The sequence below is a fragment of the Plectrocnemia conspersa genome, unplaced genomic scaffold (assembly GCF_051122295.1).
Source record: "Plectrocnemia conspersa isolate PC_06_02 unplaced genomic scaffold, ASM5112229v1 ptg000014l, whole genome shotgun sequence".
Classification (NCBI taxonomy): Eukaryota; Metazoa; Arthropoda; class Insecta; order Trichoptera; family Polycentropodidae; genus Plectrocnemia; species Plectrocnemia conspersa.
In genome coordinates this window covers 4,958,145-4,982,396 of record NW_028277178.1, presented here as the reverse complement: position 1 = coordinate 4,982,396, position 24,252 = coordinate 4,958,145, and the positions used below count along the sequence as shown (strand labels likewise).

General features: G+C 30.5%; 1 protein-coding gene and 1 long non-coding RNA gene across 4 annotated transcripts; one reads left to right on the top strand and one right to left on the bottom strand.

Moving 5' to 3' along the window:
- Positions 1-174: 174 nt before the first annotated feature.
- On the bottom strand, positions 175-16,425 carry Dp (transcription factor Dp). 3 transcript variants are annotated; one of them, XM_088203373.1, is made up of 11 exons: positions 16,199-16,425; positions 8,705-8,811; positions 8,551-8,596; positions 8,402-8,490; positions 8,153-8,334; positions 3,575-3,743; positions 3,300-3,512; positions 3,075-3,223; positions 2,922-3,004; positions 2,395-2,478; positions 175-1,439 (listed from the first exon to the last, which is right to left on the bottom strand). In XM_088203373.1, the coding sequence occupies exons 1-11, from the start codon at positions 16,245-16,247 to the stop codon at positions 1,255-1,257; spliced, it is 1,356 nt and encodes a 451-aa protein (XP_088059499.1). In that variant the 5' UTR covers positions 16,248-16,425; the 3' UTR covers positions 175-1,254. The 3 variants fall into 3 exon arrangements, with proteins under 3 accessions (XP_088059499.1, XP_088059501.1, XP_088059500.1); XM_088203375.1 differs by having other exon boundaries at positions 3,300-3,497; XM_088203374.1 differs by having other exon boundaries at positions 8,402-8,478.
- LOC148226025 (uncharacterized) lies at positions 11,105-13,032 on the top strand. The gene is made up of 2 exons (XR_015812199.1): positions 11,105-12,131; positions 12,193-13,032. It is a non-coding gene; the product is annotated as an uncharacterized LOC148226025 (long non-coding RNA).
- Positions 16,426-24,252: the final 7,827 nt, after the last annotated feature.

Below are 24,252 nucleotides of genomic sequence, written 5' to 3'. Positions count from 1 at the left end.
ATATTAAAAAAATTCCAAACCACTAAAATTCTTTTGCGGACTATCAGTGGTCCAGAGACCACCGGCTGGCGAGCATTGGTCTATGTCACATTGATTATATATATGTTTAATGTGTTTACAGCAATATACTATTATCATGTTCAGATTTCGAGGGTGATTTGCATTAAAAAATAATTCATGCTGGATGTATTTATTCAGGGTTCACATATACAAGTATGCAAAATATTCAAAACATTCGTAACAAAATATTGTATATTTTACAGTATAACAACCCTGAGATAATATGCACTCCATATTTTTTAAAATGTAATTTTAAATCCTAAATAAAATTTATAAGAAATTATCGTAGCAATTTCATTATATACCTCTTGCAATGAATAAAATTTCCGATATATTCATACACATGCTAAAGAAATATATTCCGATTAAATTATAAATATAAGAATAATACAAAGAACAAAATTAAAATTAGAATCGCAACATTTTGTGGGGTAGGTAGGGGGTGGACACTTAATTAAAAAACATTAATGTGTACGCACACACACGCACATACACCAAACTTAAAGTTATATAAAAATAACATGGTACTCGTTTGTCACAAGTTTAACTACATAATAATATAATGTTCCCTATAAATCAGGGATGGCGAAACGTTGCCGATAAACGTTGTCAATGGTAATACGTGCGATTGAGTGATTGATAATAAGTAGTCGTATAAACAGTCAAATTAAAATAAAAACAACATTCACCTAAGGACACAAAACGGGCACTTAAAATCTAGAGGCGATCGATTGCACTAGTCAAGCAGAATCACTTATTCGTCTTTGTAAAAAACACAGTCAAAGGTGTCCGGCCATCCCCGCTATAAACTAAAGAAACGATACATTTAAACCACCGACTCGTACGGAACATGCTTATAAAAATGACAAATTTTACACACAAATTTACAAATGGCGTAAATATTTACATTTACACATATACACGTATATATACATATACAGTTCAAAGCGATTCGTCTCCATTGTTGTATTTCGACGTATGTATATGTATTTATACATATATAATATAGCAAATATATAAAATTATAAGTGAACACAAGTGTTTATTACATATACGTATATGTAATAAAGACGTCGTCGACAATACAATGGCACAAACATAGCCAATTTGGTAAATTTATAATAATAATAAATCCAGGTGCTCGATGGAGTCGTTGTCCAATAGTTACGATGTGCAATGATGACACGGTCGGTTTCAATTGACGTCCACATCGCTGCAGCTGTCTGGGTCGTCTTCCTCGCCCTCAGAGAACATCATCGGCGAGTACTCATCCTCCATTTCCTCCTCGCCGTTGGTGCTGCCCTCGCCGTAGTCGTAATTTTCACTTTTTATATTTGATAATTGTTCTTCAATATTTAGATTGTCACCCTTACCCATTTCTAAAAAAATTAACAATGAAAATATTAGAAAAATAATTTATAAGGAAAATTTAAAACATTGTGCCAACAATAACAAAACAGAAATGATTGGAAACCAAATATTTCTAGCAATGATGTCAATATCAATTTTTTAAGGGCATAATACGATGTTTAAATTTAAAGAATCACTAAGCACATATGTACATTATAAAAACACGAAAACGCTGAATTATTCGTTTGAAGAAATAATCACTTGAATAAATGTACACACAATATGAATAACGCAACATCACAAAGGTTAGTACTGAACTACCAATATGGTCAAAATATAGAAGAGACGGAAAAACAAAAAGGATTCATCATGGATAATAAACCATAAGAGACCAAAATATAAAATAATATTTTTGAAGGGTCATAAAATATATGGGTATATATAATACATTTGCAAAAACTGTTGACTGCTACCCTCTAGAGGTCGGCGTAAGTAGAAACAGTAGCGGGAGTTTACACCTGTTTTCATAACCTCTAGTTTCTAACCCAATATGTTATGTACACTCAGTGTACATCACAGTAAGGCAAATGTAATATTAATGAATAATCTTATATGCATAAAATATTTGTGTGTAATTATTATAGTGTTTTATAATTTTTCACAATAAAATGAGGGGCCCATTAATAAAATCTTAGAACTGGATATAACATTAGCATACATTTAACACCACAGTAAATAAATTTGTTCAAAATTTTTTTCTTTAGCATTAATACCAAGTTTATTAAATGGCCTACATTTCTCAAACGCAAGTTGCACCCATTATAATAATGCTATACTATAAATTCATACATATAACGTGAGCTTTCTCTAGTATTTTTTATGTAAAATATTTTTTTTGTGGACCGTTCCGTATATTTTGGCATTTATAACTTTGCTTTGAATCTCTCTTATCCATTAATAGGAATATTAAATTGCAAAACGTACGATTAACATAGCATTCTAATGATTTAGGAACCATGCTCCTGGCCAATTGGAGGTCATCTTCCATGCAATTTCCTTTATCAAGTCCTGCAATTAAGAACAATACATTATAATTAATATAGCATACAATGATAATTTAAAATTATTAGGTTGTTTCATATGAAGTCTAAAATGGACTATACTAAGACATTGTAAATAATCAGGTTGCTATTTATAGCTCACCATGCTGTTGAATTCTTATTTAATTTAATTTTTCTGCCATACAAAATTAATTCAAAAGATGATTTATAAAATTTCTTAGAAACAAACCATCTTTTGCTCTAATCACCGAAGAACTGTTTGAATACATGCAATGAATTTTCTTCGGTGTAAAAATTTCACATCTGGATGCAATCAAGATAGTGATTAAACTGAGGCAAAAATTGCAATGTCTTATGTTATTTTATATTGATATAAAATATTCAATGACATTAGCTTTTAAAATGAACGACTTTATATGAAACAATCCTACTGTTTAATTAAATATGTACCTAAAAGTAAACCCATTCGTTTTAATATATCAATATCGTCTTGTATTTGAAACTTTTCATTAAAGCGAAAAACATACTCCCGTCTGAAAGTACATAAACCATTATTTATTATCAAACATAAATTCACTGTTATCACTGGAAACGTTCACTCACTTGTCATTGGAAATACTACAGTCTACGAGTGTCCTCTTGTTTGTGTTTATCACGATGAACGGCAACTGGATCGTAGACGTGGGAGACGGAATGATGCCTTTGCTCTCGGCTTCTTTGTTTCGTTCGACTAAGCATTTGAATGATATTTGCTGCAAAACAACGCAATCGATCAATAATCGTGCGCTTCGAAGATATATGTACTTGAAGTCAACGAAATAAAATTACTTTTAAAATAAGATCGTGCAATTGTTGCGTCTTCTGTTGGATGCGTTCCAATCTCAACGATTTTTCAGCTTCTAACGAAGTGCACTCTTGTACAGAGTTCGTGGGCAGTCCGATCCAACGAATCTCCTTCTTCTCTTTGGATATGATGTTCATGGCCATGAGCACGTTGAGCGCGTCATAGACCCTCCTTCTTATGTTCTTTTGATCGTAGTGCTGTGTAAGTTTGGTTTTTGATATTGTATATAGTATTATTATAATTGTGATCAATGACTTACCTGATTATCTGAGCAGGCGTTCAGGCTCTGTGTGAACTCCGCCACCAGCTCGTCGGCTACTTCGTTGTATGAAGTGAAGCCCTTTTTCCTAACTTTTTCGCACACTTTCATTGAAAAGTGGCGTAGGCCCTTCCCTACCTTTTCCACGATTTTTCTTCTTTTAGATGAACTGAAAATATTATTTCAAAGTTTTAAACTTAAATAACAAAAGAATAGAGATTGTGTATGAATTTAGTTTCCCGCTTTTGTTAGCACTTTGGCTTGCATTCATTCATCGGTTCGTGCTACACAACAATCAAATATAATATATTAAAAAAAAATTTTCATTCCAATGACGCACTAACATAGTGATAAGTTCCCGAATTCATTCAGCTTTCGTGAATCATGACGTTAACGACGATCATTGTAACCATTCGTTTTTGGAGTATTGAAAAATTTTAACCCAATGAAATTTAAGTGATGCATGTCTGTCACATCGGCAAGTGTACTAGTGGACTAGAAAGTTACAAAACGGAGTGAGTTCTCAACTAGGTCAGGTATACCAAGTTGTAATATCAGAGAAAGCAAAGTGAAATAAGTTATGGATTAGTACACTACATCGTCCATGATACTCTGCTGATCCACAAAGCGCAAGATGGAAGAATTGAAAGAACGATGTATTGATGTCTGTTTATGAATAATTGTTACTGAAGATAAGACTGTGGGCACTACTGGCTGAAAACTTAGTGTGAGCAATGAATGGAATAACTTTTCACTAAGTAAAGAAATTTCCAGGGCTTCGAATTTATTTTTGTCGGAACAAAAACCGAAAAAAATATCGGTTTATTTAGGTTCGGTACATGTTCAAATATGCAGTCAAAAAGTGCAAACATTTAAAAAATATATAAAACATATTACAATTTTTGGAGAAATCAAATTCAATCACAAAGGAAAAAACATAATCATATAGTAAAACGTCCGATTAAAAAGTTTTTTTAAGAAGTAAAGAGCTGGCAATCGAGATACATTGATTCCCTATTTCTGCAGATGTGGACATTAACTATAACCGTGTACAAAGATTAGACAGAAAAAAACATATTTTAGAATTTTGGGAGGAAAATAAAAATACGTATCCTCATTTATAAAAATTTGCGATAGTGGTTTTATAATCTCCAGCAACACAAGTTGGTGTTGAAGGGCCTCCTCTGGATCAAAGTTTATTTTACGAGACAATAGAAATTGTTTGAATGAAAATACAATACATTGAAAGATATTTTAAAAAGTAGAGGTAACTACGAATTTGTTTTGTTTAATAGATTATATTATTGAATCAATTCATGTAATATGCTTATTACAAAAAAAGTAATAAAATGTTCTAAATTATGGTAGAAAATAAATTTTTAAAGCAATTAAAAATATTTAAAAAAATAATTATTCTGAGCTGAAACAAAAAACGAAATAAACGTTATTTTTTCTGGAACCGAATCAATATGTTTTTTTAATTGAAACGGAACGAAAACCGAATTAAAAAAATTATCAGTTCGAAGCCTTAGAAATTCTACACACAACCATTTGAAGGAAAGATTAAGCAAACTCTATCGACAGGAACAAAGAGTAATTTTAGAGAACTCATCGTCTAGAGAAAATATTTACCAGTATAACATATGCTGATCTCACAAAAATTCAGCTGCCAGTGATTTTCATATTTTTGGATCGCTTAAAGAGACGATGGGTGGAAAGAGGTTCAGGTTTGACAGAGAGATGCAACAGACGATAAAATAGTAGCTGCACACTCAATCGAAAGATTATTTGCTGTATCCATGTACTTTTTAAACTGCAAAGCTTGTATTGAGTGTCATGGGGATTACATATATTCTTTTTTAACTCTTTTGTTTAATAAATTAAGATAAAAAATATTTAAGCAGTCGTATATTGATTAAAATTTTTGTGTGCAGTTTTCTATGCAGAATCAAATTTTTGTTTTAGATTTAAAACACAATACTAAAACGAATACAGGTGTAGAATACATAAGTTATTTAACACTTCACAAGTTGATGATTTTAATATGCCATATTGTAAACCAGGGTTTTTTTAAACAAAACGGACGCCGGAAATCATTTCAAGCTTTTTACTAAAGAAAATTATATTCAAGTATCATTTAAATTAAATTTAAAGCAACTTTTCCTAAGGCACGAAACGTCTAAAAAATTAAACAAAATACATTATGACTTTTTCTTTACTATAGACATGTCATATTAAAAGTTAAATACAAATCGAAAAGTGGCAAAGGTGATCCGCTAGTTTGACGAAGAAAGGTGCCGAAACTATATTGGTATTAAATAAAGCTCTTATTGGGGTAATAATTATATTCAAATGCGAAAACTTGCGTTCACTTGAAAAAATGGGAATAGAATTCAGAGCCTTTATCAAACGCAATATTTTTTCAGGATGTCTTTTCAAGAATGTATATAATCATTTCTTTCGTGAAATGTACAGCAGTTGCAGCATATTTATAAATATCAGGGATGTCATTTGCTCCCTCCATGAATTCGGCCAGCAAAATGCATGGCATTTAATGAAATAACAATATTAAAAAAAAAAAACGATCGCTGACTGGCCAACTTTTACCCCTCTTTTCCTGAAAAAAGCAAAAATGACATCCCTGATTCCAAACCAGAAATTCTCAAGTTATCCCTCAAAGAAAATCTAAAAAAAAGAAGTCTCGAATCTATCCCGAAAATATTTTTAAAAATATGTCATTTCAGAAAAATCATGTACATTTTCACCGGTAAATATATATTTTTACCAGTAAAAATATAATTTATCTGGCAGGTGCTGGTGAAATTATATGCCTTACACTTTTCCATACGTAGTAATATATACACTTATCATTATTTATTTACATGCAAATATAAGTGGTAGTATTTTTCAGTGAAGTTATATTTTCACTACTGAAGTCCGAATACATTTTCACTAGTAGATATATATTTTTACTAGCAAAAATATAATTTAATTGATAGGCACTAGTGAAAATATATGCTGTTTTAAGATGTATCTGATACTCAATTTGAAAGTTGCGAAACGTAAATTTTCTGTTCAAACCCAAACCTAACCTACACAAATTAACCAAAAAAGATATTATTTCGAATTTCTGATATGAGAGCATTGGTCAAAGTATACTGAACCCGAATTTTTGTCAATAGGATTGTGCGAAAACAATTATCACTTCTCAGAAGACAAAAATTCTTTTATTGCTTTTGCTTCTGAGAAGGGATAATTGTTTTTTGTGGTCTCCTATTGGTCAAAATTTGGTTAAGATATGCTTCATCGTTTTTCATTTATCATGAGTCGTAATATTTTTTTATAGAGTCTTATGGTACGATTTTATTGCTTTTGATGTGGATTTTAAACAGGGAAGTCATTTAGGGGGGGGGGGGAATGCAGGTAGGGACATTTGCCACCCTTTTGAATTTGACCGGAAAAATGCATGTCATTTAATGAAATACTATAAATATTAATGAAATTAAATAATAATAAAAAAAATATCACTAGCTGACCAACTTTTGCCCCCCCTGGAAAAGGCTGAAAAAACGTCAGTCTGTTTTCTTTCTTTAAAACTAGTGCATTTATTTTTTGAATCGCAATGTACAGTTACATATCCAATAAAAAGGCTGCATGTTATTTTTTCTCTAAATATCGTAAATATAGTTATTATTTTATCTATTGTAGGATCATTCATCGCTTCATCCTTAAAATGACGCAAGAGATTCAGAAAATATTTTTATATTTTCTGACCTTGTTTCTGTTATTGTTTTGGACTTTTTTTAGTGGCACCAGCGATTGAGAAATAACTGAAATTTTCTTTCATTTTTAAACTTGGGATTAAACTTTTACACTAAAAATTAAAGAAATTAAAATAATTGCTTTTGAAATATTAAAAATACCGTAAAGAAGTGCCAGTTACATGGAAAAAAAGCTCCGTGTAAAACTATTATTGGGAGCCGTTGACGCAAATATGCGTCACATGTGTCATTCAATTACAGGAAAGATCAACGAATTTATAAAAATTGTGACAGACAATTTTTGCTGACACTAGTTGAAAATTTTTTATATTAAGTTAGCATACGCACTTCTCGTAAAACTGCCAATTGCCTAAAAATACAGGTGTATTTTATACTTGGCAACGTACAATAAATAACAATAAAAATAAATCTCAAATTATAGTTAAATCAAAAAATATTAAAACTTGAAAAATTACCTATTATATAAATCTATGGTTGTCATGTTTTACCTCTATCAAAAAATCTGGAATTTATAACGATACCTTTTTTCATAGCTTATAGTAATTTTACAAAATAGAAATAAAATTATATTTTCATGAAAAAAATCTGCACCCAGAAAAGCATTACTACATGAATGTTAAATATAAATAGCTGCTATTCATTCTACACTCATCCACCCTATACAGCCGACCTTGCTTCTTCTAATATGTATACATTTTCACAAATGAAGCTATTCAAAGTGGTGATATAATTTAATGAGACTCGTCGACAATAAAATATCAGTGACCTCAGTATGATACATAAAATTTATACTCACTAATCAACTCGAATTTCAGAGTCTTTACGTTTTCTGCATCCATATCCTAAGATAGTGTTATTTAAAAAGGCGTTATCTTCTTCTTGTTTTATGGTCGCCGTAGGCGGTTTCGGTATTTGTTGCATTAGTGTCGGCACTGTCCGAATAAGTTTCGCTACCTCCGGATTGCTAGTTGTTTGTACCTGCATTAAAAAAAATAATATAACATACAACATTAAAAGTGCATATAAAGCTGCGAGATAAACAAACTTTTTTCACAGTCACTGCAGATTGAACTGAACTATCAGCACTGCTCTTTTGATACTGGCCGATACTCTCAGCGGGCACTTGAACAAACTCTTTAAAATAAACATAAGGTTAAAATTTATTGAATATATTTGTAACAAAAAAAATCGTACTTGGGTTTTTTATCCCGGTCACTGTCACGGACTTTGAAGCGTTACCCTATGGAATTATAAAATAGTATTGATATTAATTTAATTAAATAGAAGATTTGGTAGATAGTGCAAAAATAGTATTAATGTTAATTTGAATAAATAAACAATTTCATACCTCTGACGTGGGCGCTTTGCTATATAATGATTTTACGGCACTGGACGGAAAATGAATTTGAGCAATTGATTGTCGGGTTTGTACTACTTTTACCATTTGAGGTTGTCCTGTAAAAAAAAAACAAAATAAATTAATAGGAGTGTTTTTTACACTATGAAATACAATGATAATATATTATACACATCTTTATCTTGATTGAGATAAGTTTTTTTATATTATTTTAAATTGAACAGATTGTAAAGTGTATCCGAATAGATTAAACAGAATTTTTATCAAGTCATAAAAATCGGCATATAATCTATTCATTATTTGGTTTTAATTGGTAACATCTATTTTTAAATTAACTATTTAATAAATTATCTACACTCGTTAATACTTAACATTATCTGAGTTTGTATCTAGGTACAACTGTATTTTCTAAATATAAACTACGTACATGAAACAAGAGGACATATGACAATGTCTTGCAATGTATTAATAAACGCAACACAAAGGAGTTTAACCTTTAGAATATTGAATCTATAAAAAAACATGTTTACACATCCCCTAGTGAGTTTTTTCGTAACTTTGTGAATTTTTTTAAAAACACCAAAACTACTAAAAAAATAGATATCTATTGATTGTTGTATTACAAATTTTGTTTATATTATGAATACCTATTATTTCTTTATGTTTTTGATAGAATCAGTAATAAAATTGTAATAATGATTAGGCAAAAATATTCATAACTAAAATGATTTTCGAGGTTATGTGTCAGAATGTATCCAAGTACATAGTCGACAATAAAAAAGAAGATGTTATAAATAGCAGTAATAGTTTCAGTAAATGCAAAAGGAGAATCTAAAAAAGTCGATAGGCGTTTCCTACACTTGGCCTTGAAATTTTTGACATCAAATTCTGGTATTTAATAAATTTTATAGGAGATTAATCATGCTAATAGTTGATACGTTTTTTGATAGCACAAAAACATTTTTAAATGTTTGCGAAACATTGGAATATGTATCAAAAGATAAGCTGCTGTGTTTATCTGTGGGATTTGTATTAGAATGACACTATTCGTGAATGTTTTATGTTTAAAATTTAAAATGGATTTTTGACATCATTAATGAAAAGTAAAAATATAAAGAGGCCAAAATGTGATCCTTGAGGAACTACTGATGTGGCAGTGTATTCGGGTAAATAAATTGGAGGCCAACATAAGATTGGGATTAAGCTTTTCAATAAAATATTCGAATAATTGATCAAACATTCATAAAATACTATCTCGAATGAAATTTTAAAAATATCATAGAATGAAATAATTTGTATATTTGAGCAACACAGGCAATCGTTTTCTCTCTCAATATACTCAAGTGACTAGTTTCGCTCCAAAAGGCGAGACAATGAGATGCTTCTTCTCAACAAAAAAATGCTTTTACCCCTTCAAAAAACATTTGTTAATAGAATGCTTATCGACTGTAACTACTAAGACCGAAATTCGTAGAATTCGTTCATTGAACGAAACAAAACGTTAGAAAGGTCCAAAATGTATTATCGTTTAATGCTAAAAACAGGTGTGCGTTGTAATTTTTTGTGAAGTTTTTTCAAGACGCAAAGATTTTATTTCAATTAGTTCAATAATTCGATCGCTGTTAATTTATTTATAGTTATTTAATTTATATGCAAACTGCACGAAACAAACACCGATACGGATCCAATCTTTATGTATCAAATTTGTTCCGAACATTATTAACTATTGTATATACAATAAAATCAACAAAATTATGTATTTAAAATGATCCATCAATTTTTCTGAATTAATTCAATCAATGTTGATCTTTATTCTGGTGATTTGAAAAAGCTGAAATGACGTTCCTAATCAAAAAGTATGTAATAATAAATTAAGCATTTTCCTTTTGAAGCCCCCCACTGATAAGTAATTTGTAGAGCATTGTTATGTACAATTATTAAAATTATAAAAGTTTTAATGATTACGAAAATAATTAAACATTAATTAAAATCATTATTATTTTACAGGTAATTACTTGATTTTTTGTACTAATTGAGAAAAAAATTACGAATATATTCGAATAATTGAGAACCCTAATTGGGATGTATCATAATAGAATTAACAAAATATTATAATTCTTATTAATAAGTTACCATTTTATTAGGCTTCTTCTTAATATAGAAAAATTACATGCACTTCTTGTTTTTAAGTCCATAATAGTGAAAAATTTTTGTTTGTAAAGATCTTCTTTTTCAAGTTTAATTTTGACATTCAAAAATGTTTGAAAGTTCAATGGTGATTTTTATTGTTGAAAATACTCATCTGCCAAACCTTTAGGCTCTTTATAATTTTATTTTGATAGTAAATTAAACTTGCATATGAAATTATATATAATATATTTTTATGTAAAATTTTATTATTTTTCTTGTTGTTGTTGAGATTTTAATGCTATAGTTTAAATCTTAAAATCCAGTCTGTATTTTACAAAGTCTAGTTTGCGAATTAGGAAATTTGTAATAGATCATTCTCTAATAATTTACAACTGAATCATTAATGATTCAGTTGTAAATTATTTATCGATTATCAAACATATTGCTTGTGTAATTTTTGCTAATCAAGATTATTTTTAATATATTTAACAAAGATAAATTCCCACGATAAAAGAATTTGCCTAATAATCCAAGTCATATTGGCAATTTTATTATTAGCATATTATTTTTATTTCTATCAAATTCTCGAATAGTTAGTAAGAAGCGTTTTGGCTCTACTCATTCATCGTCTATTCTTCAGACGTTCTGTTAATATTTTTGTAAATTATGTTTCTTTAATCATTCATGTTTGCAATCATTTTCACTATAATCGAGCAATGTTTTCTATAAAACAAATACATTCCAATCACTACTTTTATCTATTTCATAGCCGCTATCTATATTCTCCCAATTAGTCATGTTTCAAAGTGTATTATTTAATTTGTAAAATTAAATTATTTGCTATAAACCTCCAGGTGAAAACGAATCATAGCAAATTCTAAAGATAATATAATATAAAAAAGTATACACCTGTTCCTATGCTCTTAGAAAAACAAGGATAACTAATGGTACGTAAACTACTGAATGTTTCAAAATTTTATTCAACAAGGTTTTGCTATAATAAAGATTTTTTTTGTAGGTTTTTATTTGTTTTGAATAAAAGGGTCAATAAGTGATTCTCATTTTTTTATTGCAATATATTGATGAATATTCCTGTGAGTGATATACTATATAAAATTCTAAGACTTGTTTCCAATATATTTTGTGCCTTTAGTAAAACACAACAGGAAAATTTAAGAGATGCCTTTGCCAAAATTGATAATGGGAATAAATATTTTTTCGTGTAATCTTATTGAGCCTTAATTAATTTTTAATCCATTAAACCCCTGGTATATATCATAGTTTGAATGTGACAGAAGTCGTGGATTAGTGATTTGAATGTTTACCTAATGAAATTGGCTCTAATCTAGCCCTTCACTCTCATTCATTCAGGTTTTCTCAAAAATCTTTATAAGCGATGTGACAGTCGGTCACATCAGCAGTCGCTACAGTCTCCAATTCGACTCAACTAACAGACGAGGAATCGAAGACCAACAGAGTCAAGCGATTTTCATAGCTGTGAGGTTCTATAACTCTCATTCAATCGACATTGCAGACCAATATCTGCATTTATCTGTACACGTTAATCAGCTCTTCTCAGTGCTCAGTTTATGAAACCTTATGTCATTTAGAGACGAAGGATTTAGAACATATTAGGAGTTCTTTCGTCAGCATAGAATAGATCAAACACAAAGTTTTAAGCAAGAGAAGACAGTATTGGAAATTGCTAAATTCCATATCAAAGATGGTTAATTCTTTAGGATTCCAGTAAAGAAAAGACGCAACGAATATCTATGCCAAATAATATTAACTGTAGATATTAAAAAACAAATTTTTAATGAAATTGTTCTTAGTTCCTTGTTTTTGTGATATATGTATATATTCAGATGACACCAAAGAAAAGTTTCTATTTTGTGGTGTGCGAAAAGTAAAGTTATTACGAAGAAGACAAATACGTATTTTTTGAGATTGAAGGACTAGTGGAAAAAGTAGAAAAAAGTCTGGGGTTTGTACAGATGGTGCATAGAAAAAAAGTAAAATAACACGAGGGGAATCCACCGCTTGATTTACCAGTATGCCAGTAATGTTTACCAGTTTCTCTGTAAATGATATTTGATTCGCTGATAAAAATGTGAATTACATCAAATCTGTAACTCTTAACACCCGTCTATTTAAAAAATTGTTCAAATATGAATGTACTGTTCATGAATACAATTGTGAGGTCCTTTTTTCTTCACTGCTATAAGGCTGGTTGTTGAATCGTGTCTTTGAGTTGAAAGACAAAATTAAATTGTTATTGGAAGTGCAAGGGAAAACTCTGCAGCTTACTTTATTGACGAAACAAGGTTGAGAATAGTTGCTTATCTAGTAAATATATTAGAACAGCAAAATAGGCTTTACATGAAACATCAAAGAAGGGAATATTATAGCATTTTAATTTAATTTTAGGTCATTGAAAATGAACCGAGCTGCATTGGCAAGAAATCCATTCGTCTTCCCTTGACGTACCCACCACTCCCAATGAATTACATAAATGGTTTATTTTGGGTTATGTCTATATAGTAAGTTTACATAAAATATTATTTAAACCTTGGTAACAGTGGGTTACATGTCAGAGAAAACAATGACAGATTGGTTGTATATATACAAACTAGAAAAATCTATGCTAGGTTTTTTTAGTCTCTAGTTTGCAAAATCAAACCATTTCTGATTTACTACAGCAAAATTTAAAAACGTTGCTAGTTATTTTATATAATCTAATCAAAAAGCAATGATGGCTAAAAAATTTTGAAGATTAGTTTCTTCATAATTTTATGCAAGAGGTAGAAGAAAAGTTGATTCACCAGGTTATCCGCCATATGACTATATTCCTTCATCCGAATACAACTTCCATTATTTAACTGATGGATCGATGTGTAATATGTACATTTTAAAAGTATTACATAAGGACCACATTAAGGCAGGCAGTTAATGCAATTATGTAAACAGTTTGGTATTTATAAAGCTTTTAAAAATATTGATAATGGCTGGAGTTGAATTTCAATATTTACGATAAGCAATGTATGGGAATAAGATACTCGTTTTCAGAAGAATAGCAAGGAAATAAACAACCAAAGTAATTCGAAGCCAAGAATATGGATAAATATTTAAATACGATTGAGTCATAAGATTGCAACGGGAAAACCGATTTTATAATGCTGTATGGACATTTGTAGTACTCTGCTGCTCCAATATTTTATATTGGTCCATTTTAGAAATTTAAAAAGGAGTATCAAAAAATTGATTCTTATTTTAAGTCCTCAAAAATTATAATTACTATGGATAGTACTACTTTTTTGTTAGGGTTTTGAGGAAATGGTTTGTCTAAGTTCAACACTACATTCAAACTCAAAAATAAAGGATTCCAAAAAATTGCAGAGGAAATGGCTCGGCAGCTTGGTGTTCCAACAGGACATGAAGCTGTTTGTCATTTGGTAATAAGCACAGCAGTCTGCTTGTAGTGACCTGAAGAAAATTTTAAAAGTAAAGTTTTGCTATTTCGAGATGGATGCGGCAACCCGTGGAAATAGAATTTTTTGTTTGTTTCAAGGTTGTTGTGAACAAGTAGCTGCTGCTGGAACAAAAGAACTGTCCTAAGCAAAGTAGAATGGGAAAAAATTATGAGAGATATCGTAGAATAAACGAATATTACAACCGTTTCCTTTCAAGTTGCTGATGTTACTTTAGGAAATTTTATAAAATAATGGTTTAAACTTGAATTTTTTTAAGAAGAATTTAGTTCTTTTTAAAGATTAAGTTACCTCGGAAGGAGTAAGGAAAAGCTTTTTAAAAGTACACATTTTCTTGCAGGAGTATTTCTATAGAAAAATTTCTATAAAAAATATGAAGAAGCATTTTTGAAATTTAATAAAGCTTTTAATTCGATTTTCGGTATATTTTAATTCATTGATTTAGTTTCATGCTGTTTTAGAAAATAATGGAACATATGCTTTATTTTTATACACTGCGTCAGGTCTTTTTTTATGTGTTTTCCTATGGAACGTATCTACTACATATAAAGAGACACGAGTGTATATAATAAAATGTACAATTTTTAACGCAGTATTTCAATATCTGCGATTCACTTCTCATATATCTCTGGAAGAGCAGCGTGTCTGCAACATGGTGGGTCAGTCAATTTTTGCAAGGATGGGCTAAGATTGTTGAGACGAGAAGAAGAAACGTTTGTCTATTCATATTTACAGTGTTATATGAGTTTCCTCGTAGCTGTACAAATATGGCAAGTAATGAAGGGACGAGATTACTCTTAGTAGGTGTTCTGGGCAAGTATACAACCTTGTTCTTGTTCTAGAAAAGGTCTTGTTCTAGAAAAGGTCATGGAAGAACATTTTTTTAAGCTTAATTGTAATATATTAACGGAGCAATATAAAGAGCAATAAACCTTATTATTCTACAATCCTCAATGAAATGTGTTTATAAAAAACATTATTTTTCACATATTATCAGTTCTTCCTATACATTATTATAAGTAAATTCATTCAAAAACTGTTTCGTGCCATTGTCATAATAACGGGGTAGCAAACTCAACAAAAAAAAGGGTTAAGGAGTACTTTAAGGTACACGACTTGTGTTGCAGTTGTTTTAAAAAGTATGATTAAAGAAATACCTAAAGCAATTTATGTTTCTAAGAATTAAAGCATGAAAAACTTTATCAAAAGCATTTTCAATATCAGTGTGGATGACATCGGCAAAACAGTAGATTCGTTGCTACTGAGCATGATTAATGTGTGACTACGCACAAGACTTTGAGCTTTGTTTGTAATTTCATCTAGTAATGGTAACAGCTATTCAACGCATGCATTATCCTTGGAGCCAAGATGAAGAAACGTTTTAGCAAAGTCTTTATAGTTAATATTTATGCAATTTTATTTACGTCTATTCAGCATTCGTTCATTTTTACTTCAGGGTACATTTATGTTGTCATAGAGAAAGAGGCGTAGAAGGAGTTGTAAGTCCGATTAGAACCTTTATCGGGGAATAGTCTAGTTTGTCGATAAACCAGGAAGCTTTAGACTGGAAGAAAGGAGTAAAAATAGGAACGGGCTGAGATTTAATCGTTGAGGAACTCCCGACGTGGCAGTGTATACAGTGTAAGATTGCGTTTATATCGGATTTATGGTGTATATGGCATTAGGAAGGTTGCGAGGGTTCGCCGCGGAAGACGAAGGTCTTCGGCGGCAGCGGAGTCCGACGGGGGCGCCTCGGGGCGTCGCAGCGCCGCCTCTCCGGCAAACGTCAGCTGACGGACCGGTCGGCGGGGGGTCGGGGACGAGCCCGGGCGGCTCTGGGGACGGAGGAGAAGGCTCGGAAGCTCACCGTTGGCGTCTCTGATGTAGAAGTTGACAGAGGCGGGCGGCTGCCCCATGGCGGCGCGGGCATGTGCTGCGGTCCGCGCGCGTGCGGGCGGTCGAGGGCGTCGGGAGCAGCCGAGAGACGATCGAGCGAAGAGACGAGGGCGTCGGAGCTGTCGAAGAGGCTGCAAAGACGTCGTCGCGTTGCGGGCGGGCGGCGCCAGCTGACGGCTTGGCTTCCGGAAAAGGCGCGAAACTCTGGGCCGCCGCCTAGCGGCAGTCGGCGTCAACACGCACGCGCCCGGATGCCGCCGAGCTTTTGAATAGAGACGGGGGCGGCCGTTGAAAAACTATTAAACGAATCCTTCGTTTATATCGAGACCGAATCGAGTTAAATCAGGGGGTCTTCTCAATTTATTATTATACTCGTTACCTCCCCTCAAAATAAACTATATACATAAACACTACTGTGTAAAACTGAAATTTATGGCTTACTGCTATTGTGGCCCCCAGACCGATATTTAATAAAAAGTTCGCGCTTACTACTAAAAATAAAATTCTAATATACAAACAGTTAATCAAACCTATTTTAACACCAACAACACTATTTTTTATAAATTGCATATTATCTAAAATATTTTTTATACGAATTCAGAAAATAAAAATATAAACAAATAATTATATCTATGTTAACACCAGTAATGCTATTTTTCTTAAATTGCAAGTCATCCATGATAAAGTTTTAAAATTAATATTTAAATCACCTTATTATACTTATTAACAAAATCAGAATAGCCTTAAAATATTAACAATCGAATAACATTTTCTGAGCTCACTAATGGAATAGAAACAAACTTAAATTTAAACGTATGCATAAAATTCTAAAGCACATATAGCTTTTAGATAAGAGCATTTGGTAAAAAATGCATGTCAGAGCATATTAAATTTAAATAAAAAAAATCACCACTGAATGGCCATCTTTTGCCCCTCCCTCCTAGCAAAAGCATAAATAACTTCCCTGATTCTAAGCTAGATTTTTTTGTTCTATCACTCTAATAACATCTTAAAAGAACAGTGTTGAAAATATGTCATTTCAGTGTGGTTATATTGCAATATGTATGTATCAGTGAAAACATAATTTATCTGACAAGTGCTAGTAAAATTATACGATTCCAACTATTTCATATGTAGTAATACATACATTTACATACTTATTATTATTTATTTATTTACATGTATAAGTAAAGTTATATATTCTCTAGTGAAATCCAAATGTGTTTACCCCAGTATAAATATATTTCTATTAGAAAAAATATAATTTAATCGATGGCGCTAGTAAAATTATATGCTGCTCTGAAATGCCTATGAAACTCAATGTGACAGTTGCGAAACGTACATTTGCTGTTCCAACCCAAACCTAATCCATTGAAAGCTCTGAAATAAATTATAGTTTTAAAACTTTTATTAGATCAAATCTAAAATATAAACTAAGCCAACTCAACTCTCAGAGGAAAATAAGCGAAAGAAGAAGTACAGACATACGTCGCAATTCACATATTGCTCCATAGTTTGTCTGCGCGTCAATATCACAAATTTAAAAATATGACAGTCTTCCTTACCAATATCACTACGAACTTTTGATATGAGAGTATTGGTCCAAATGTATTCAAACCGAATTTTGGTCAATAGGAGGGCGCAAAACCAATTATCACTTTTCAGAAGTCAAAAATCCACGTCAAAAGCAATAAAATCGTGTCGCCGCCGTCGCAGTGGGAACGCTCGGTAACGAGCGTTCCCACTGCGACGGAGATGGCACGATTTATTGCTTTTGATGTGGATTTTTGTTTTCTGAGAAGGTATACTTATTTTTTGCCCTCTCCTATTGGTCAAAATTTAGTTTAGATATGCTTCATTCGATTCTTACTTATTGTAAGTCATAATATTGGTATAGTAAGTAAGTCTTGATATGAATGGCAACGGTATGATTTTATTGCTTTTGTTGGTAGCACTGTAAATCAAACAACTGTCAATAATCACGCGTATTCAGTGTCAAATGTTAGTTTGCAACAACACATTATTGAAATGGATCGCTTAATCACCGCTCAACGCGTTGAAACTGTTTAATTGTTCTTTAGAAATAACAATTCTAAACAAATTATATATCGACATTTACGGGAAGATTACGACGAATATCATCGTTTTAATGAGCGAGCAGCTCGTAACGAGACTGGAAGCGTTGGAGATAGTGTAAAGTATGTGCATGATCGTGAGCCCAGAATATTGCTTGAAGTGAAAATGTGGCATAAGACCTGGAATTGTTGATTCGTCGGCGTTCACAGCTTTAGGCCATTTCTTGTGGCTCCCCTTGGCGCATTTAAACCCGTAAAAAATTCAGATAATATAAGAACTGAAGTTCAGAGACGTTAGACAGGGAAGAATTTACGCGAATTGGGCATTAGAGTAGCAAAAAGTTGATGCTGATTTTTAAAAGAAAATCTTTTCTGACAAAGCACATTTTTATTTTTCTGGATATGTTAATAAATAAAATTGTCGCATATGGGGTGAGGAAAATTTTCATGCGATTCACGAAAGAGAAGAACATGCCCAAAAAGTGACTGTTTGGTACGCATTGTGGTCAGGCGGCGTCATTGCGCTTTACTTTATCGAAAACGATAAAGGTCGTACTGTAACAGTCAACGGTGAGCGTAATAGTTGCATGATTACCGATTATTTTTGGAACAAAATCAAATATATTGATGTGGAAGACATGTTCCAACAAGACTGCGTAGTTAATAAACCTTTACTATGAATCTTTATGAAATCGAAATAATAAAAAAATGAACACTGACTGACCAACTTTTGCCTTCCCTGGAAAAAGCTGAAATGACGTCCCTGATTGCTTTGGAGGCTGAAGAACACATTTGAATAGTTCCAGATCTTCAGCTAAGCCATTCTGTGAAAAATTGTGTTTTGTAAAATAGCATTTCATAATTTTAAAATTGAAACAAGCAATATATACATTTTAATATTTACACTTTTGTTATATTAACTACAATATGCTAAAAATTAAAATATATAATAAAACATTTGTGATTACAGTTTAACTCTTAAAATTTAAGGGGAGGAAATCTTCTTCCCTTCCATTCTGAGTCAATCCAGCGCTGGAGATGACCATAGAAAATTTCTAAACGTCTTTTGAAAAATGTGCTTCGATAAGACATTACCTGAATCCTTTTGGACGGCATCAATGGTGTTAAAACGATTTCCTTTCAAAGTTAACTTAATTTTTTGGAATAGCCAGAAGTTACAGGAAGCAAATGCGGAGGGTAGCTGAGCACTATGATGCCTTAGTTGCTCAAGAATTGGTATACAATCTTCGCTTTGTGTGCCACGAGGTATTTAATAAAGTTGCTTAGAAGTGGCGTTGACAATCCGTCGATGCTCTGTGTGATCGAATCTTTTGCGAATTCTTCTCTGGTTCGTACCATCTAGCTTCTTAATACGTTCGCCGAACAAAAATATGTGTCTATTGACAGCCATAGAAATAGGTACAGTTCATCATATGAGATATGATCATGTCCGTGACGTGTTATGGGCTAGTGAGTATTGTTTTATTTCAGTCAATACAAACGATGATTTTTTGTAGGCATCAAAAATATTTGGTTTCGTTTTGCGGATCGCGTGTAACCTTAACATTTTATTGGCGCTTCGCATTATGTGCGATACGATTCTTTATCTTGAATCCCAGAGAAGTGAAGTACTTCTTGGTGTGTGGTATTTAGAGGAAAGGTCTCAGATTGTTCTATAATATATACTATCTGTATCCATACGCCTTTTTTTTAACAAACCCCATGAAACTCTTTCTGAAGTTTTCTGAATCGCGTCCTTTATTATTGACTGTTGCGGCTAGCACGCTTGTGCTCGATAATGCTCTTCATCACACGAGCCATCTAGCCATGATGTTTTCAACAATAATTTCAGGGGAACTGGGCCAGTTTATGCAGGATGTTGTACATTTTTAAGGTGTGCGACACTGGTATTTTTAAAATATTTATAAACATTTCGTGCACATTTGTAATAATAAAATGTGTGTTCAAGTGAATGTATGCTATTACAGTGTAGTCAAATTTATAATAAATAAAAATAATAAAACAGAGCATGGATTTAAAAAGGTGGGAGGGTACATATTCTGTCTAAAATGCGTCAGAATAATCTAATCAAATATTATGAGTCATTGTAAAATATTTTCAATATTAATTTATTAATACATTTTTGGAATTCACAAGTTGGTATAGTTTTCAGTTCACGCCTTTATCTCATTTATGGTCGCAAAACGCCGTCCTTTCCGTCTTTTTTGAAAGGACTGGAATAGGAAAAAGGCAGAGGCTATATAAGGTGAGTATTGTAGCTGAGGCATCATGACAATTATTTTTAGCCAAAAATTTATTTGTGAGCTGGTTCGCGATCGTGTCATAAATTCCAAGAGTTGTCTGCCCCAATTCTGATTATTTTCTTCGGAAACGTTATAAAGCTATGGACTAATATTCACAATTGACGGTAAACAAAAAAAAAAACAGTAAGGAGAACAATGACATTTAATTAGACTTGACGTAATTTTTAAGTCTTAGCTCTTCCGTTGTGATGACTAATCCTTTGTTTCGATACACAAATGATTTGATAAATTTGGCTACTACTCGTTTTATGCACAAAATGCTTATGTAATAAAATGTAATAGTGATTCAGTGATTAAATATCGCAATGAATTTATTTTTTACATTTATTCAATAGTCAATATGCTAAGTACCCATCTATCTCGTCATATTCTACGTCTTCGCAGTGCTCATGGAAATAAATATAGGAGTTAGAGAAAAATAAAAGGAAATATGGAGTATGCAAGCCTGCATATTTTTATTAAAAATATATAATAAATATAGAGAAATAAAGAATAATAATTTGTGCTAAACAGCAATGAAATTACTCACATACATATTTGCAATTTTGTCTGTAGCCTTAATCATTAGAGCAAATAGGTAGTGTCTAAATCCTGTGAATCTTTTAAAAAAATATGTAAAACAAAATTGTTCTGCATTTTTAAAAAACATTTGAATGACAAAAACAATAACACATATCTTAAATCGTTACATATTTATTTATACAACTATAGACACAGTAAATAGTATAGCATGCATTTTAAATTTTAAAAATTGTGAGTAAATTACATAAAATTCGCTGCATATTAACAAGGATTTTTAAAAAATATATTAGTGTGTATAATAAATACAATATCAGTCTAAAAATTAACAAGGAATTTATTTTAGAGATATTAAACTGTATAATAAATATATAAAATATACGTCTTAATTCTTTTTACTTTCGACAGTTATAGATCTCACTTTGGAAAAAACATGCAAATCTATTTTTTTCACAAAATGTGCTATTTTGTATATTATTTAAGTGTCGTGTACTATTGTCATAAGTTTTGCAAGTTGTGGCCATGCAGAGTGAAATTTTACGATTTTTCACAATTAGCTAAGTTAGTTTATTACTGTGCAGTGGGAAATTTCATTGTTGCTTAAAACATTAATTACAATTTTAATAAATAAATACATACACTTATAATTAATAATAAGTTACTGCGTAACAAGTGTTACAACCATTTAATAGTTTACAAAAGAAAATAATAATTAAATAAAAATGCTTAAATCTTTCCAAAACTAAGAAGAAATCTAAAGCAAGATGTGTTTATGCATTTATACATATTTATTTATATTTTAATTTTATCTTAGTCACCAATTGTAGAAATTTATGAGTTATTATACTCTCGCGTATTTTTATGGCACTTATATAAGCATGATTATGGCAATGTTATTTAATTGATAGTAGTATTACAAAAAGCGTATTACTAGTGATACTGTTTATATTTAAAGTATCGTTTTTTATATATAAACTAAAATAGCACTTTTCTCAATAATTCTAAAGAAACGTACATTTAAAAAATATATTTTTTAATCTATATTCCATGTAAAAATGTAGTTATTATTTTTATATACACTAATATATATTATATTATTCTTAAATACGTTTTTTATCCGTTGCAGATTATTTGGGCGAGCAGTTAGACAATGTTCGTTTTGTTTTCTTTACAGATTTTTGTTCATTTGAAATAAACGTGCTGCAGATTTTTTAGTTCTTAGTAAGTAGTTAGAAATATTACAAAATTTTTTTTAGTAACGGTTTTATTTTTTTATTAGTGGAGTGAAAATTGATATAGGTTTAACTTTATATTCTTATTTATTTTTCCTTATTTCTCCTACGTTCATCACATAATTTATTTGATAAGTAATAAGTACCAATAACAAGTTTTTAGATTAAAATAAGATATATGATTAGGGTAATGTAATATAAACTACGATGATTTGGCAACGTCGCATGTACATATTCCTAACAATCTTAAAAAATATATCATATATAAATATATTATATACACACAATTAATGTTCATTGGCAAAAAAATTATCGTATACATAAATCAATCAATACAAACAATACCAATTATTAACCTAAATATTTTTGTAATTGATTAGAAATAAATTGTCAACACAATTATTGAAAACAACAAGATTAATTTAATATAACGTAATAATAAAACATAGGCTTAATTAAAATCATTTCACTTTATTAATTAAATACTGCGATTCGCATATATTTTTTGTTCATATTGATGTTTACGATGAGTCAACATGGCCTGTTGCATTCCATAAATTAAACAAATAACTTAGTAAACTGCAATCAATGTTCAATAATAAAGGTGATGTAAATGTATCATATGAGCAAAAGTGTTATGGTATTCAATATTAAATAGTTTAGTAAATGGAAGATAGTCTCGCAATTTACGAAAACACATGTACAAATAAAAAAAGATGAAAGTCTAATAATGTTTATAGTCTCTTCATACATTTATTGATCGAATGAATGAAACACTCGACATTAGTCTCAAAATTACACGTTATTAAGTACTTACATATTATTATAATTGACTATACATAATGAAATAGAATTTGTGAACAAAATGATGTCACGATAAGTGTATATTATTATGTCGTAATTAATCCACTTACATACTTTTGTATGAATATCAATTTCTAATATAATATAAAAGCGTAAACATTTTTACTAATCTAATGATATTATAAAATAAATATTAATCATTTTTCTTCATGCGACGTGTGTTTTTTCTACTGTTTTAAATGTTCATAAAAAAGGGTGCGGCATTCTTCGATTCCAGGTAAAATACGATTTTGCACCTTACTATTATTTTTTATTATGGTATTGTATCGAATCTAATAGTATACATCAATCTAACTATAATACGAGGTTATTTATGTTTTTCAGTTTATCATGAGCGTATTTTTATATTGTATTCAATGTATATATTTTTATTTTTTACTATTTTGTTAATGTATGTATTTTTGTAGTATTAGATTAAAAAAATATCCGATATTTCTGCTCATTTTTTAAAACAATACAGTCAGAATTTCTACCCTTAATAAAAATAAATATTAGATTTTTTCGTTGTAAAAATTAGGAATTTAGTAACTTAATGGCTAATTTTATTGCTTAGTGGATTAAATATTTTTAAATTTTGTGATTGTGATAAAAGTAGACGTTGGTAGTAGTAGACGTTTAAAATATTAATGTAAATTATTAAAAACATATACAAGCCTACATCTCCTCCTTTCTATAAAAAATATATGGTATAAATATATATTAAAATTAAAAAAATATATAAAAATAAATTTAAAGATATAATAATAAAACCATAGCGCAAATAATCTTGATAAAAATTTAATGATTTGATTGTAAAATAGTTTTATAAAACGATACAATACATAATTAAAAAACTCTGATAGTTTATTTTATAAAAGAAATCTTTTGTATTGAATTTAAAAAAACTAATAATATTTTTTAACAATAATTATATAATAAAATTAGAGTTTAACGCAGTAAAATATAAAAATTCTATTACATTTTTATTTTAGATAATTTTATGTAATAGTCGAATAAAACACCGTTATGGCC